Source organism: Polistes fuscatus, unplaced genomic scaffold (assembly GCF_010416935.1).
Source record: "Polistes fuscatus isolate 324 unplaced genomic scaffold, CU_Pfus_HIC Scaffold20, whole genome shotgun sequence".
NCBI classification, from domain to species: Eukaryota; Metazoa; Arthropoda; class Insecta; order Hymenoptera; family Vespidae; genus Polistes; species Polistes fuscatus.
This window is the reverse complement of record NW_025113097.1, coordinates 176212-192287: the sequence shown is the minus strand read 5'-3', so window position 1 is coordinate 192287 and position 16076 is coordinate 176212. Positions and strand designations below refer to the sequence as shown.

Sequence of the window (16076 nt, the reverse complement as noted above, 5' to 3'; positions counted from 1 at the left end):
TTCCCTCGCTCTACCCGTTAATTTCTATGGGAACAAGCAGGAAATGGGGAAGCGAGGGGGTAAGAGGGTAAGAAAGAAGAGAAAAGTCAGGCATATCCCTCCGAGTTAACTTTCTTCCTGATTGACGTTCGGTTATTGTCACATTTGCATAACTCGTCTCTCTCTCTCTCCCTCTCCTCTCTCATTCTACTCTTCTCTTTGGTTGCTGTCGCTTTCGCAGTAGCGTTTTAAGGACGACAAGCAAGAGACAAGAAGAAGAAGAAGAAGAAGGTGAAAAAGAAAGAGGAAGTGTGGTCATGGTGATGAGGGAAGGGTAAGAACGAAGGAAGGAAGGAAGGAAACAAAGAAAGGGGATGAGAGTGAGCTGAGGGAAGCAGGGGGGAGGTAGAGAGAGAGATAAGAGGACCGGAGAAGAATGCAGAAACGGTCGACGACGGTCGCCGCGTGTCAAATCGAATTTGCCTCGTTTGCTCTGAACGTTGAGAGGAGGAGGAGGAGGAGGTAACTGCAGGAGGGTGCGAAGCAAGAGAAAAAAGATAGGAATAAAGAAACAGAGAGGTAGATAGTTACTACGAGAGAAGCAGAACGCGCGAGAGAAAGAGAGAATCTATTAGAATAATTTTTATGAATCTAATTTGAAATTCCGGCGAACGAAGTTACTTTACTGTCACGCTGTCGGGGCGACTCTTTATTAAGTAGCCCTTCCTTCTCTCCTTTGGTAGCAGAGGACGCACGACAGAGCCGTCCTCTTTCTATTTCTTTCTTCCTCTCTCTTTTTCTCTCTCTCTCTCTCTCTCCATTTTCCCTAGTGTCTCAACTCGCGACCTGTCGCTCATCGGAAACGAATGATTTAAATAATTTCCCACCTAATTTCTTCAGTTGTCCGCTGACTACGACGCTGACTCTACTATACGCACGCGCGCGCACACCTGCAAAGTCTGCAATTTCTTTTCTTTTTTCCTTCTTCTTCTTCTTCTTTTTCTTCTTTCTCTTACTCGAAAGAATAAATAAAAATGGAAGAAAGATTTTGATCGATCGTTTTGTTACGACTTTTGAAAATAATCAAATCGAACAACCAATTAATCGTGTTCTTCGCGGGGGGAGGGGGGTTACCCGTATACCTCGATCTTACAAAATTGCGCGTCTTTCGAACGATACTACCAATGATTTGTACAAGTTGATAACAAACGGATATTCGAATATGCAAATATGCAAAGGTATAAAAAAAGAAAAAAAAAGGAAAGAACAAATAGATAGAAAGAAAGAGAAAGAGAAAGAGAGAGAAGAGAAGAGAAGAGAGGAAAGGTCGAAGCTCGATAAACCGAGAGCGTCATAGTGAGGCGGCATAATAAGCGGAGCGTGGAATTCCATGGCGGATAGAAACGCGCGCACACGCGCGCACACACGCGCACACGCATAGAGACGCGTCGACGTCGTCCTATATTTGCAGGGCTTATTTTAGAAGCAACGGTGAAGAGAAAGGAACAGGAGGACGAGGTGGAGGTGAAGGAGGAGGAGGAGGCGATAAGCGTGAAAAACGCGTTGGAGAGCGCACGCGTGAACAGAGCGCCTAGCTCGCGCGCACGCACGCGTGCAACGCACGCCCGACTGATGATGTCGTGTTCGCGCTACTGCAAGCTCGCAAGCTATAAACGGATTCTCTCGATACGATACGATACGATACTATGCGATCCGTTCTCTCTCTCTCTACTCTCGCTCTATTGCCTTCTTATCGAGTACGGGCCATTATTCACCAAGAACGAGAAATATTATTAGAATTTAAAACGAGTCTAGGCCTGCCTCCCCCTCCCTCCCACCTTCTCTTTCTTTTTCTCCTTCCTTCTTTCCTTTCCCACTCCTCCGCCGATCTTAAAAATAAGAAAGCTTGAAAATTATTATAACGAGTTAATGAATATAAAAAAAAGGTAGAAATATAATACGGTACACCTGTGTCATAAATCGTTATAAATCGTACAAGCGTATGCATTACTTTCATAACACACACACACACACACACATACATACAGATACGTGAATATTTTATATATTATGATTTATTGCTATGTTATTACTCGAATAAAAAGTAAAAATGTTGTTTTATTGAATAACATTGTATCGTATCGATAAATTGCAAGTATAGTCGAACGTTTACTATGTATGAACGGTGATCGTACGAACGAACACGAACAACGCTACGAGTTTCTGACGTTATACGCAAGCTACGTAAATGTTAAAAAGAAGATTAGAAATTCTAATCGGGTCCGGGAAACAACGACGACGAAGACGAAGACGACGACGACGACGACGATGGACTCGCACGCCTCTTTAATACGCACTATGATCGGTCGTACTGAATTTGCTTGTTCTTTCTCGATATAAACGAGACGAACTCGCACGCGTGTTCTCGTTATCGTCCACCTTTATGCTATAAATTATTCCGTTTGTTATAGAAATAACATTTTATATATTTTTTTTTCCATCTCTCCCATAAGTATCTATATAAATAGTATATCGATGTAATCATTTTTTTTTTCCATGGGTTATTCCAGTTACGAAAGTCCTCTATTTTTCTCTCTCCTATTTATTTTTTTTTCTTTTTTTTTCCACTATAAATCATCGATCTATCTATCGCGACGATATACCTGCTGCTTATATTATCAAACACTTTCCTATATGTGTAAAGAAACACATTCTAACACGCATATATAACTATAGAATTATACTAAAAGAATCTTCCCCCTTTGTGTTCGTTAAATAATTATAATAATTTTGCATAAGGAAAAAAAAAAAAAGAAAATAAAAAGAAAAATCTACACGGTCAACTTTCATTGTTCTTTTCAAAACGATCTGATCAAGGTCGGATATATAGGAACACGCATAGTTACACATCATGTACATTCGTATAACAAATATCAAAATGATACACCCGAGAGAATTGTTAACCTACATATAAAAAAGTACTCTATAGTTATTAAATAGATATCGAACAAAAGTCGTATCAGATAATTGAGATGGGAACAATTTTCCTATCGATTCGTATCGGTTTCTTCCTCTGCTTTTTTTCAAATGTAGAAACAACTGTCATCATTTTTTTGGAGAACGAAGCATTTTGGTAGAATATCGTGCGAGGCACCTTGGCCTACGCACTATGCGTGCTTGCGTAATTTTCCTAACGTTGCCTTCCTCGCCCCTTGAACCCCTACCCCTTACCTTCCTTCCTAGCCAATCATTCGTTCGCTACGACTCCGTTCGTAAGCCAAGGCGAACTTCATAAGTATTCTTCTTGTTCTTCTTTCTTGTCCTCCTCCTCTTCCTCCTCCTGCTCATCCTCGTTTCATCTTCATCTTTAACTTTTTCTTCTTATTTTTCCCTCTCATCCGATTCCCCAGTATGTGTATTTTCGTGCTTATGACGTTTCACAAGAGCAAACGCTCGCTAGCTCGCATAAATGCGCACGCATCGATTCGCGATGAGTGGAAAACGATAGCAAGCGCGATATGTCCAGATCAAAAGATACTATTTTCACGATTATTCTCTTATCCCTTTTTTATACTCTTATCGATAACAATTGATTATCATCGGTAAAACAAATATTACAGGATTACGCGGAATGATCGCATCAAAATCATCTTACTTACGTGCCCCCTTTTTCTCTCTATCTTCTGATTATAGAAAGAAAAAGTAATTTAAAAAAAGAGAAAAAACGTTATTGGAAAAGAAGAATTTGTTCGTTCAGTTCGATTAATGTTAGAGTCCTAATTTGCAATAAAGTAATATGAATTTCATTTCTTTCTCTCTGTCTCTCATTTTTAATAAATTATTATTCCAAAAGAAAAAATATTACAATATTAATTTGATCAAAGTGATCTCACTTAAATATACGTGTCTCCTTTTATGCCTACGGATCGTAAAAGATAAGGAAAAATAAAATAAAATAAAATGAAATGAAATGAAACGAAATGAGTATAGAAGGCTACAATTATTCGTTCGGTTAGTTTAATATTTGTGCGAAATGCAATAACGCAATAAATACACTCAGGCGCAAGTGTTTCTTTCTCTATCTCTCTTACACGCGCATACTTATTCACTTTTGCTAACGTGCAATCACGTTCTCTGGGAGTTTGAAGGTTAGAGAATCGTCGATTTAACGTTTGTTATCTTCGGTGCGTTCGCACTTGCCATTCTCGTGCGCGCTATACTCTTCGCTATTTTATTGCCAATGCAAATCTCTGAGAACGGAGCTGGGTATATTTGAATTTCGAAAGCGTTTCGGTTTTCATCGATCGCGCACGTTTACCACCACCAAAGTCGCAGTAGTAGTATTGCGTAATCAGTCGCGATAAATTCTCGATCATTTAAGGAGGGAAATACGCGTAAAACGATCTTTTCATTATGATTTTCGTGAATTTTTTTAACGTATTTTAAATTTATATTATTTATTAATATTATAAGATCATTTTACACATATATTTGAGAACATATATCACGAAAACTAGCGGAGATATCATCTTTACAAGTTTCAAAAGAAAAATAATAACAAACAAAGATAGAAAGAAAGAGATCAATGGGAACCCGTTAACTCGTCTCGTATATATGAAATAAAAAACTATGAACCCAATCGTTTCATTAACGAGGCGACCGAACGAATTAAGAACGTCGTCATCGTCGTCGTGTCGTCGTCGTTGTCGTCGTCGTTGTCGTCTATGCCTACTACACGTATCTCAACCCAGAGACAAGAAAGACCTTTTCATTGTATCATCTTAATCCAACGAATATGAAACTTATGCGAGAGCTCGAGCGATATAACATTTTTACGATCCAAGAGAAGCATTCGTTGTAATATCAGTTCACTTTTCCATTTCTCTCTTTCTCTTTCAAAGTCGAGAAAAGAAAAGAAAAGAAAGAGAAGACGAGACATGTTTCCGAATGCAAACGTACACACGTGGAATTATATACGTGTATGTGAGTTATATATGTGACTACTCGCGTTCACGTTCCGCGAGTAAGGAAAGAGAAACAGTAAAGTAGGCCAATGTATGTCAGCAGACAGATCTACACCGAGGAAGTGCGAGAGGAGAGCGCACACGAGCGAACGATATTTCGCGTCACCCTCTTCTTCTGGACGCATTTCGGCGCCACGTCATTCGCCAATATATTCCTATCGTTGCTTAGAGTATCCACATATGAAATCGTTAACTTTCCCTTCCAGAGACTGAGATAGAATACCATCATCGTCATCAATGAAAATTACTATAATATATTATGGTATACGTTATATATTATATTATAAATAATATATATATATATGTTTAGGTGTAAGAATGAAAATAGTATAGTCATCAATGAATTACTATCGAAGGTGCGATCTCCAGGAAGGAGTACTGAAAGAAATAATGTTTCTCTTTCTCCGTCTTCAGTGGCCTACCTAATATGCACGCTACGTCAACTATCTCCACCTCCTTCTTTCCTTTTTCTATTTGCTTTTTTCATCGACCATTGGACATCGCGACATTTCTATACTTTGGAATGCGTGTCCGGCGGCATTCCTTGTTAGCATTACGAAGGAATCGTCGAGGTCGTCTGGTTCGAGTACCACTCCCACAGACGCGAGAAACAGCTACGGAAGAGAGCAGCTACTCTTGCGACAAAACGAGACAAAATGAAAGAAAGAAAGAAAGAAAGAGAAAGTACGAATAGTCGTACGCGTTCTTTCAAAGACCAAAGAATCAACGACTCGAACGGTTGTCGCGCATTCCGTTATAAAATCCCTTAAAAAATTGCCACCTCGAAATTGTTTAAACCAATTGCGACTTAAAACAAACAAAAAACACGTAAAAAACGTTATTATTTGTCTCTTGTCTTGAATGAAAAAGAGAGAAAGAAAAAATGGATTAGAAATATATCGTCCGTAATAGGAAAAATCAGAGAAAATCTAAATTTAGGAGTTATAAAAGTGGATGAAAGCTCATTAGCCAGGGAAACTTTTGGAATCGCGATCCGAAACGATTGTCTCCGTCTGTGTCGTAAAAGCATACGCTCGGATGAACACGATCAAACGTACCTATATTATACTTATACTTTCCGTACCATAGAAAGTTAATTGGCCATGACCAACGATCATCGTTATCACATTATAACAGTAGCGAGATCCCGTGAAAAATAATAACGGTGATTAAGTCTGCAACGACGCGTGGAGTTAGCCGATATACGTATATAACACATGAAAGAAGGAAAATTATAAGCTCAAGGTTAACGATAGATAGATAGATAGATAGATAGAACGATATACATTCGATCGGTACACCATTACGCGCTCACGTACGTAAATCAATTTTATTTATTATCTATCTATCTCTCGAATGGTCGAGATAATGACGATTCGTAAAAATAACAACAACAAAATAAACGTGTTCCAGATAGAAATTACGAAAAAAGGGGTTTCTATTTCATTTCGATAGTACTTTGTTCTATTTAAAAATAAGATATAATTTAATTGATTTTTTATCTTGTCCAGAAATTCAAATATTAAAATAGGTATAACAGGGAATTTGGACGGGTTATATTATTTATTATATTAACTCGTCCAAATTCTCCGTTATACCTATTTTAATAAGAAATAATTATTCTGAAACAGCCTGTAGACGTAACCCATATGAAGAAGAAGAACAGATTCTCGATAAACACAAGAAGCTCGTGGTCAAAATTCGAAACCGTAACGAAAATGTAGAAGAGATTGGCTCCTTTCCTGGGGGAAACTTCGGAGTGAGAATAAAAAGGGAGGAAAGAGGGAGGGGGAGAGTAGTTCGGAGGTGACTCGGCTGACAGGAGTTCCGAGCCCGGTTGAGGCAAGAAGTCCCTCTTCTATCCTTGTCCTTTTCTATCTTTCTTTCATTCTTTCCTACTTTTTCGTACTTTTTCTTTTTCCTTTGCTCACTCCTTCACCCAACTTTATAATTCTTGCGACGCTTTTGGGGAATGAGATTGTCGGCGTGGTGGGCGGAAAAAGGAGGGGTAGGAGGTGGAGGAGGAGGAGGAGGAGAGGTTTAAGGTAGTCCGCTGGCGCCAGTGACGTCTGCCGAATAGCTGCTGACTTTCAGACTCCTGCAGTTTCGTCTAAGTGCTTCCCTTTTCCTCTCTACGCCACTTGAGATTCGTTCGCGCACCTTTCTTATCATCGTTCTACTACAATATATATATATAAATAAATTTTCCCTTTTTTAGTCATCATCCGAAGATCACTCCAATTATTTTGATCGGAGCAATCGTCGTCTATTGCGATCCCAACGATCGAACGTTGTAAACGCGTAAATATCAATATTTTTACCATTAATACTAGATATTATAATCAGAGCACGCTCGCTTTATCATCGATATTAACTTTTCCTAGAAATTTGTTTAAACGCGCACGCGCATTCTTGTAACACGTACACGCGGGTTGGTTGTAATCTGTATAAAAAAAAATGACGAAAGAAAATTACGAACGAAAGAGAGAGAAATGGCGGAGAGACGGAGGGGTGCGGGAGGACGGCAGTGGGCAGTGGGCAGTGGGCAGTGGGAAGGAGGGAGTAAAACGTAGCGAAACAAAAAAAAATATCTTGTCGCGTATGTACCTACGCGGAATAAATTGTTGAAATATGCCGGGGGCAGTAATATACCCGCCGAACGCATAACGCACAGGGCTAATATTTTTTTTTACTACGTCTACCAGTAAAAAATATAATATTTTCCTAAAAGCTAATATCTATATCCCGGGCCGATATATCGCGTTCTGTGTAAATAACGCACACAGTCTGACTCGTAGAAAAAGTTTGCCAGGGTGTATATAGGCACTCAATTAACGCGAATCAACGAAGCGATTTTTCTCGTTTCGAATTGGTTGCTATCTAAGTATTACACACACACATATATATATACGTTGTAATAAGTAAACCTAAACTAGGCTAACGATCGTACGATTTAATTTTCAAACGAAACGTCCGAGGAAAAGCACTTGAACGTTGTGCATCCGTGATTCTTGTGAAAAAAAAAAAGATATCAAATAAATCAGAGGAGGTTTTTTTTTCGTCTAGCTCGTAGCTCTTTTAGCGAATGATATAACCATCTTTGTATAATAACCGCACACTTTTTGTATATACCAGCAGCCCCACCTTGGTCAATTCAACATTACGCAATAAAAAAGGGAAAATTGGGAAAGGCACGGAAGAAAGCTTTTGTTATCGTTTCTCAGCCGTTGTGACGATTTGAACGATAGCACATTGTCGAGAGATTTAGCGACACGTAATGCAAATGTTGATAATCCTTTATCTTCTCGCGTACTACTACTCTCTTTCTCCATTTTCATTTCCATTTGCATTGGGAAGCCGCGAGGTACCGTAACACCGAGTCGAGATGCCGAGGATAAAACCGTAATTACACGCGAAACGCGGGTCTACTTGTGTGTCTTTCTCTGGATATGTGTGTGTGTGTGTGTATGTGTGTGTGTGTATACGGCAAAGATTAAAAGGAGCGAAGCGCGAATTATTTTAGCCGGAGGTTTCGTTACATGCGTTCCATACACCGACGAAACTCATTTTTGCGAAGAGGGACTGTCGTTCGTTCATTCGTTCGTTCATTCGTTCGTTCGTTCGTTCGTTCGTTCATTCGTTCTACCTTTCTTTTATTCCCTACAAGCGATTGCGTAAAAAGGACTCTCTACCTTTCTTTCTCTTTTCCTTTCTCACCCACTCCCCCTCTTTTGGGTAACTTCTATCGCAAGTCTTGCAGAATAATTGCACTGAGCTTTTTCGAAAAAGGCAAAGGCCGTAACATTCCTGTTATCGTAATCAACGCGATACCAAATGACAAAAAGTATTCTCCCTCCGCGAATATGTAATAAACGTCGTGTTTAAGGGCTGCTACTATCCTTCCCGTAGAAAACGAATTCTGTAAAAAGGTAGTAACGATATCAAACGGTGTTACGTATGACTATTTTTATTGCATTTTTTCTCTTCGTTCCTCGCTTTCATACAAAAAATATTTCATCTAACGTATTTATTACCTATCTATACCAGTATATATGTTTTTAATTTTTTATTTAAAATATCAAAATTATTTTTCTTCTCTTTCCCTCTCTCTCTCTCTTTAAAAAAAGAAGAACAAAATTGTAATTTCTTTCGGTTTAATAAACAATTCGCAGTATACATATAGATATATAATCCACGTGTTTCTCATCGATATTAACTATTATATAATATTTTGTTTATTATATATAGATAATAGCAAGTATATACGTAGGTATATTTACGTCGATACGCGATAGAAAGAACGTGCGATATCTTTCGATTTCGAAGGATGAAACGTATGAGAGAGAATGATGAAAATAATTGGATAGATCTCGATCCCGCGCATTGAGCTCATGCTCAGGGAGAAATGCGTAGTGCACAAGTCAACAATGATATCGAACAAAACAGGTGGCAGTATGATATATAAATGTGACGGCACGTACGAACTGGTATACAAAACGGTGGTATAACTCTGACACGGTTTATTAAACATCGTTCGCGAGACCATTGTTATGGCTCGAAAGAGAGTGCAAATATTATTCTGCATGGACGCGACCGGCATTAAAGGGTATCTCCATCATACCTTTCGAATATATCGATTGTCGTTTGTTGTCCGATGCTTGTCGAAAAATATATCTCGTTCGATTGGATATTTCCCGTGTATTATGTTTATACGAAACGGAACCTAAGGACTTTTTCTTTTTTTTTTCCAGGAGTCAACAATCGTGACTGTTGATTTTTATTTGTTGTAGAAAAAAGTAAAAAAGAATTAATCAATGCAAAAAGTTATGGAAGAAGACGATCGGATCGGCAAACAAGAAAAACATCCTAAAAATAATTCAAACAAATATTTGTATTTCAAAATGAAACATTCGTTTTTGATAGAAAAATATAATAAAAGTATCGTAACTCACCGAGTTGTCCCTCCGACATCCCGCAATAGTTGTCCCACCCATCCGACGATGGAATCGGTAAGGACAAAGGTGGTGTCGAGGGCAGAGGGGTCCACTGCTAGTGAACCCAAGAAGGTGGTGCCGCGGGAGTCGCTGCATTGGTGCTCATGTAAACTCCCGCGGGTGCATTTCCGGTTGTCGTGACGACGCCATTGTTTTGAGTAACGAGACCATTTTGCCCGATATTGCTGTCGCTCACTTGAATCGCGGCAGTACCCATTACACCTTGTTGGAAATTGAAATCCAACGTTTCGTCCATCGACAATTCGTGATTTATTACCTATCGTTAACAAAATACAATGTTCTAATGCATTATTTTGATATTTAATCAACTAAATGAGTACTATAAAACGGTGTATAATTTATTATAATTATTTTCCTTTTATTGTTAATCATTTATAATACCGATATTCGATCACCCGCCAAATTAACGAAACTTTCTATTCGGAAGAAATATAAATAACGTGTAATATACGCGAAAAATGAACTAACCTCTTCGACGTTGCAATCGAATCCACCGTGCAACGTTTCGATGTTAATGTTGAGATCGTCGAGAAGAGCCGAGTTATTTAGGGCACCCATTAATTGTCCCATCATTGTACTTGGCGTCGATTCGCACGACGTGGGGGTGTTCGGTGGACTCGAACCAGGTGGTCCATTTTGCGTTTGCTGTTGTTGCTGTTGCTGCTGCTGTTGCTGCTGCTGATGCTGCTGCTGATGCTGCTGCTGCTGCTGTTGTTGTTGTTGCTGCTGCTGCTGTTGCTGTTGTCGTTGTTGTTGTTGCTGCCGTTGTTGATTTTGAATCATATATTGAATCGTTTGTTGTTGACTGGTACTGAGCGTCGTTGGGCTTGGTTCGCTTTGCTGATACGACGGCGACATTCCGGAAACTGGACTCAGGTTCTAAACGTTTCATACAAAACAATATTTACGTGATTTACATACAAGACCGTTTGATTAAAAATAAATACTGTTACGTATCGCTAACAAATATTCGATAAAAAGTAGCTTAAGGGGGGAAATACGCGAGAAGAAGTATAAAACATATTTACCACCTGACAAGCGCAAGCTTGTAAACGATGTATCGGGCAACTCTGTTGGTTTCTGGGCTGAGGCGTAGGTGGAAGTCCAAAAGATGCAGCGTTACGAAGTGCACTGGTGGTCCTTTGGTATTGCGTCTCGAAATAAGAAGGCGGTGGACCGGTTTGTTGCTGATGATTTGGGGGTGATGTCTGATACATTTGAAAGGACTCTAGTTTCATAGTTTCCGCGAGGCTACCGGCCAAGATCGTATCTGTGGAAGAAAAGTTTAGATAAGGGTGGATCAAATTGATCGGTATCGATGCGTACGCGATAGCGCGAGAATACTTTTCAATGGGAACTACAAACCTAACTGTTCCGGACTGTAGGAAGACGCGTAGGTTGGCGTCCAGTCTGGTTCCTCGAGGACGCGTCCAATCTGGCTTCCTGCCGGAATGGGACTCAATCGACCCGAAGAGGACGCGTTGCTCGATGTTCGAGGTCTTCACGGAAAGATATTCTTTTTATTATTATTATTATTATAGGGTAAAAGTTGTTCTTTCGGAAAGGGTATCGTTATAAAGAGGCAAGAAAGTAGGTAGGAACGAAGAAAGGAATTTTGGAAAGTATCGATCTATCTATCTATCTATCGTTTCTTTTCGCCAATGTGTCTTACCGTAAGTCCGGTGAAAGTTGATATCCACTCGGATGAAGTGAACTGTCAGAGAAAAGGTCCAAACTCTCGCTGACGCTGCTACTTGGGCTTGGTGTAGCATCAGCTTGCAAAACTCCATTTCTCAATGCTTCGACCTTCTTCTTTACTCGGCCACGTCTTTTCTCAAATTTGCTCGTTTCCATCGACGTTGCTCTTTATATTTATTATATTTTCATTAAAATTGTATAAACAGATTTTTAACTTATATCGAATATTCATTTGATGGAATAACAATGATCATTTATCATAAGCAATGATAACTCACCTACGTCGAGGTGATTTTCCTGGCTTAGCGTCGTGATTGATCATCCACCATGAACTCTTTCCGGTACCCTCGTTCTGTACTCGCATGAATTTGCAGTGCAACGACAAGTTGTGTCTTATGGAATTCTGAAAATAGAAATATCAAAATATTCATTTCGCTAATACAACTATTAATATATAAATCACGTATTAGATTCTTTCTCTTTTTGTAAATAAATCGCGACGCGAAACCCCAAAGCATGTGTTCTCCTCTTTTACTAATCGTGCTCGAAGCAAACTTCGTTGTTTCTATCTGTTAGTCGTATAGAAAAATAAAAGAAGAAGAAGAAGAAGAAGAAAAGAAATAAAACAGTAAAATAGGAAGAGGACACATGCGTATATCGAATATAGAAACGCAATTACTTTGTCAAAGGCACGAAACGGAATCGATTCGAAGGCAGAAATAGTAGTAGAAAGAGAGATAGAACGAGAAAGAAGAAAAAGTAAGAGAGTGTAAGAGAGAAAGAGAGAGAGGTAACATTTTATCGGCTCGCCTAGTTCGTCCCTCGCTTTCTTCATTAGGCAAATTGAATCGGCTACGACTCGGGTACTCCATTCTCGAAAAATTTCCGAAAGCTTTCTGCCCTAATATGAAAGTATCACTGAGAAACTATAACAATTTCCTTTCGTTTCTCTTTCCTACGAATGATACACCCCGGTAAACGTACTACATTCGCGACTGTAAAGAGAACGGGAATTGCGACTGTGAGAAAGAGAGAGAGATAAAGAAATTTCACAGCGAATCACGACAGCTATAACTAAGAATCACTTTTTTAACATCCATTTTCGGCATCGTAAACGCCTGTTTCCTCATACCATCCAATCATCCATCTATCCATCTATCCATCTATCCATCTATCCATAGATTTTTCTCTATAATTCACCAAAGACATTTCCATTCTCTCGAAATGCTTAGCTGCTGCTAACATACATACCTACATGTGAATATGTATACGTTAAAATAATATCAAGGAAAGAAAGTTAGATTATATTCTTTGACAATCGGAAGAAATAAATTGCTGATCGTTAATTTAGATATCAAAATTGAAGCACGAGTTTCGCGAACTTGACCGAATCACCGCCACCACTGTTATCACCAATCTTCCTACACCACCGCGATATACACTGATTTAAGAGTAAAAAAGAACAAACATATAGGAGGGGGTTGGGGAGGGGGGCAGAAGAAAATCGTTGAAGAATTTATCGCGAATGTTTATCGATCGAGAGTTACGAATTTACGATCGGTTACTTCGATTTCTTTAACCTCCCCGAAATCTTTTCGTCTTATTATATATGCATATGTATTATATACATATATATATACATACACGTATACGTACATATGTATATTTCTTTCTTTTTCTATTCTTATCACGGGTAACTTCTTTTCCTACTTTCCGAATCTATATAGAGTATGACGATAGAGCCATTCCAGTCATCTAGTTGCGAGAGTCACTATGAGATCGGGACTTTACAACCCCATCGTTTCCCCTGCATTTATCGGCGCTACGTTAGGAAGAAAATCTAGACGCTTTTGGCGCCACCATTCTGATTTTTACCTCCCTCTCCTATCTCTATCTATCTTTCTCATACTGTTTAAGGTAACGACTACATTCAATTCTACGAAAACGAGAAAGAAACAAATCACGCGAATCAATTCTAATGAAATTAACGCTAAACTATTTATCGATGGTTAGCATAAATCTGTTTGTTAAAAAGTAACGTATCAAATGAGATACGGTTCTCGACTATCAAACTTATATTTTTGTTATAGAATTAACCCTAGAACTATTAACTAGGGTAGATATCTAGCTCGGGTAAACTTTGAATCAACGAAGATTTTCTTTTGTAATTCTAGAGTTAATCTAACGTAGAATCAAATGATTCGATCGGTTCGTTGATACTTTTAATGTTTATCTAACGTTAAATCAAATCTATTGTTCGTTTTTAGTCATCCAATCAAAGCAACACGGATAAATATTATCTCTCAAAAGGATCTTTCAAAATCAGTCGAATTTCTTTCGTATAAATTCGAGAGAAACTCTCATGGTGGTGATGGTGGTGGTGGTGGTGGTGGTGGTCGCCGATAAACTCCGGTACTTTCGTCAAAATCCCTATAAAATTCGCGGAAACGGTCGTCGAATGCGAAGGGTGGATAACGAGAGAGAGGGAGAGAGAGAGGGAAATAGATAGAGGGACCAAGTTATCACGGGGTTTCCAAACTGTATAACGCGCAATTTATGGTGCATACTTGTCCTTTTCCATTGTTCAGAAGAAGACGATAAGGGAGCGAGAGATCGTTGAACGTTCAACGTACGTACAAAAGTGCGAATAAGCTCGGTCCACGTCCGGACTTTTGTGAACTCCTTCCCTCCCTTCCCTCTCCTCTCTCTCTCTCTCTCTCTCTCTCTCTCGTCTAGACTCTTCAGACACAGCGGTACTTGCCCCGGAGGATGCTGACCAAGGCTGATGTCTCGTCGAAATGGTTTGGTTCAAGTATAAAGCGTGAAACAGAGAGATAGAGATAGATAGATAGATTGAGAGGGGAAGGGAGAAAGAAAGAGAAAGAGTTTAAACGCGTATCCTTTATCTAAATATTTGAACTTTATTATTTTGGAAAATTTCCTTCGAAAAAAAAGAAAAACCTTCATTTTTGTTGACAAAAGATTAACGGAAACCTCGTGTAACTATTAAAATGAAAAACTCATTGCATTGGTAAATTATAGCGGGTAAATTCGAATAATAGATTCTGCATAGCTGCGCGTCGGAAGTTACTTATGACTCGACCTAATACTATATCCCATATATGATTTAATAGTAATAGATTCTTCTTTCATTGTTGCCTTTTATTTAGTTAACGTTACTCGATCGATATCGGTTTAAGAACGCGAAGAAAAATGGTAATTCCCTCTTTTTATTCCCTCCTTTTACGTTTCATCGAAACTAGTAGACTCGTCATAGAGAATTCGCGATGCTCGAAAGAGCATTGGCTAACGGAGAGCTCATGGCTTTGAATAATGGACGATGGTCGTTAGATGACTCGTGCACGAGAGCCTCAATTTTTAATACACATTACACACGCACACACATACACTATCCCATATAAGTAGGTACCTATCGAACCTAGGGATAAATCGAACAACGATCAGATGTGAATTCGATTGATCTTTCGACGAAACTCATTTCTTTCTCTATCCTTTTCTCATTTATGATTATATTAACCCCTTCCCCATCCCCCCCCCACCTTGTAACGCTATGTAATTCTCTTAGTCGCATTACAATATATCACAGACAAATTTTCCCTCGAAGTCATCGTTGCGCAGGAGTGCAATAACAAGTAAGAATGTAAATAAAAAAATAAAAACAACAAAGACGGAAAGTGATGGCTCTATTTCCGTTTTTAACGGATGTGGCTTTAGTTTTGTCATAACTGGCAAACGAGAGCTTCTGTCTCCTACGAAGGAAGCTACTAGTGTTAAAATCGTACACGGATTTTGCGGTTTGCCTCGAAACACGTGTGTAGGAAGAATTTTGTTTATCATAGAAACAAAACAAAACAAAAATGAATTATCATGGTACAGTAATTTCTTTTTTTCTTTAATTTCTTGTTTTCTTTTCTTTAACGATTTTTCTTCCTACAATCTATTTTCTTTTTAACATTTCTACAAATATTTATCTATTTAATTCTTGCGAATATAATAAAAAGACTTGTATGATACAAATGATATTAAAAAAAAAAAAAAAATAAAAGGTTGTTCTTTAAAGCACGCAAGAAAAAAAGGAAAAAGAATTTAATAAGTCTTCGGAGGTTTTTTTTTATTTTTTTTTGTCAGTAAAAAAAAGTATCGCAGCGAAACAATCAAACAAGACCATCCCAGTTAATCCGTAGGAACATCTCGGTACACATTAATTCAATTTCATTGACAACGATGACAACGACGAGGTCAATTTCGTAAAAAGCATTTACCTAAGTAGGATCGAATACACGCGGTCACAAAATTCTATACGCATATCCTCCCACGCTTAAAACTACAACCACCTACT

The 16076-nt window shown here is 38.7% G+C and overlaps 1 protein-coding gene across 3 annotated transcripts in view; it reads right to left on the bottom strand.

The window, feature by feature from the left end:
* Window positions 1-16076, bottom strand: part of LOC122517355 (forkhead box protein O-like) — a 91811-nt gene that overhangs the window by 16565 nt on the left and 59170 nt on the right. For 2 of the 3 annotated variants that reach the window (XM_043635701.1, XM_043635700.1), the window contains 6 exons: window positions 11995-12119; window positions 11691-11882; window positions 11384-11517; window positions 11047-11288; window positions 10487-10897; window positions 9956-10274 (listed from right to left, as the gene is read on the bottom strand). In XM_043635701.1, the coding sequence (XP_043491636.1) occupies window positions 10053-10274; window positions 10487-10897; window positions 11047-11288; window positions 11384-11517; window positions 11691-11882; window positions 11995-12119 (1326 nt within the window). In that variant the 3' untranslated portion in view covers window positions 9956-10052. The remainder of the gene's footprint in view (window positions 1-9955; window positions 10275-10486; window positions 10898-11046; window positions 11289-11383; window positions 11518-11690; window positions 11883-11994; window positions 12120-16076) is intronic. The other variant, XM_043635702.1, reaches the window with a different exon arrangement.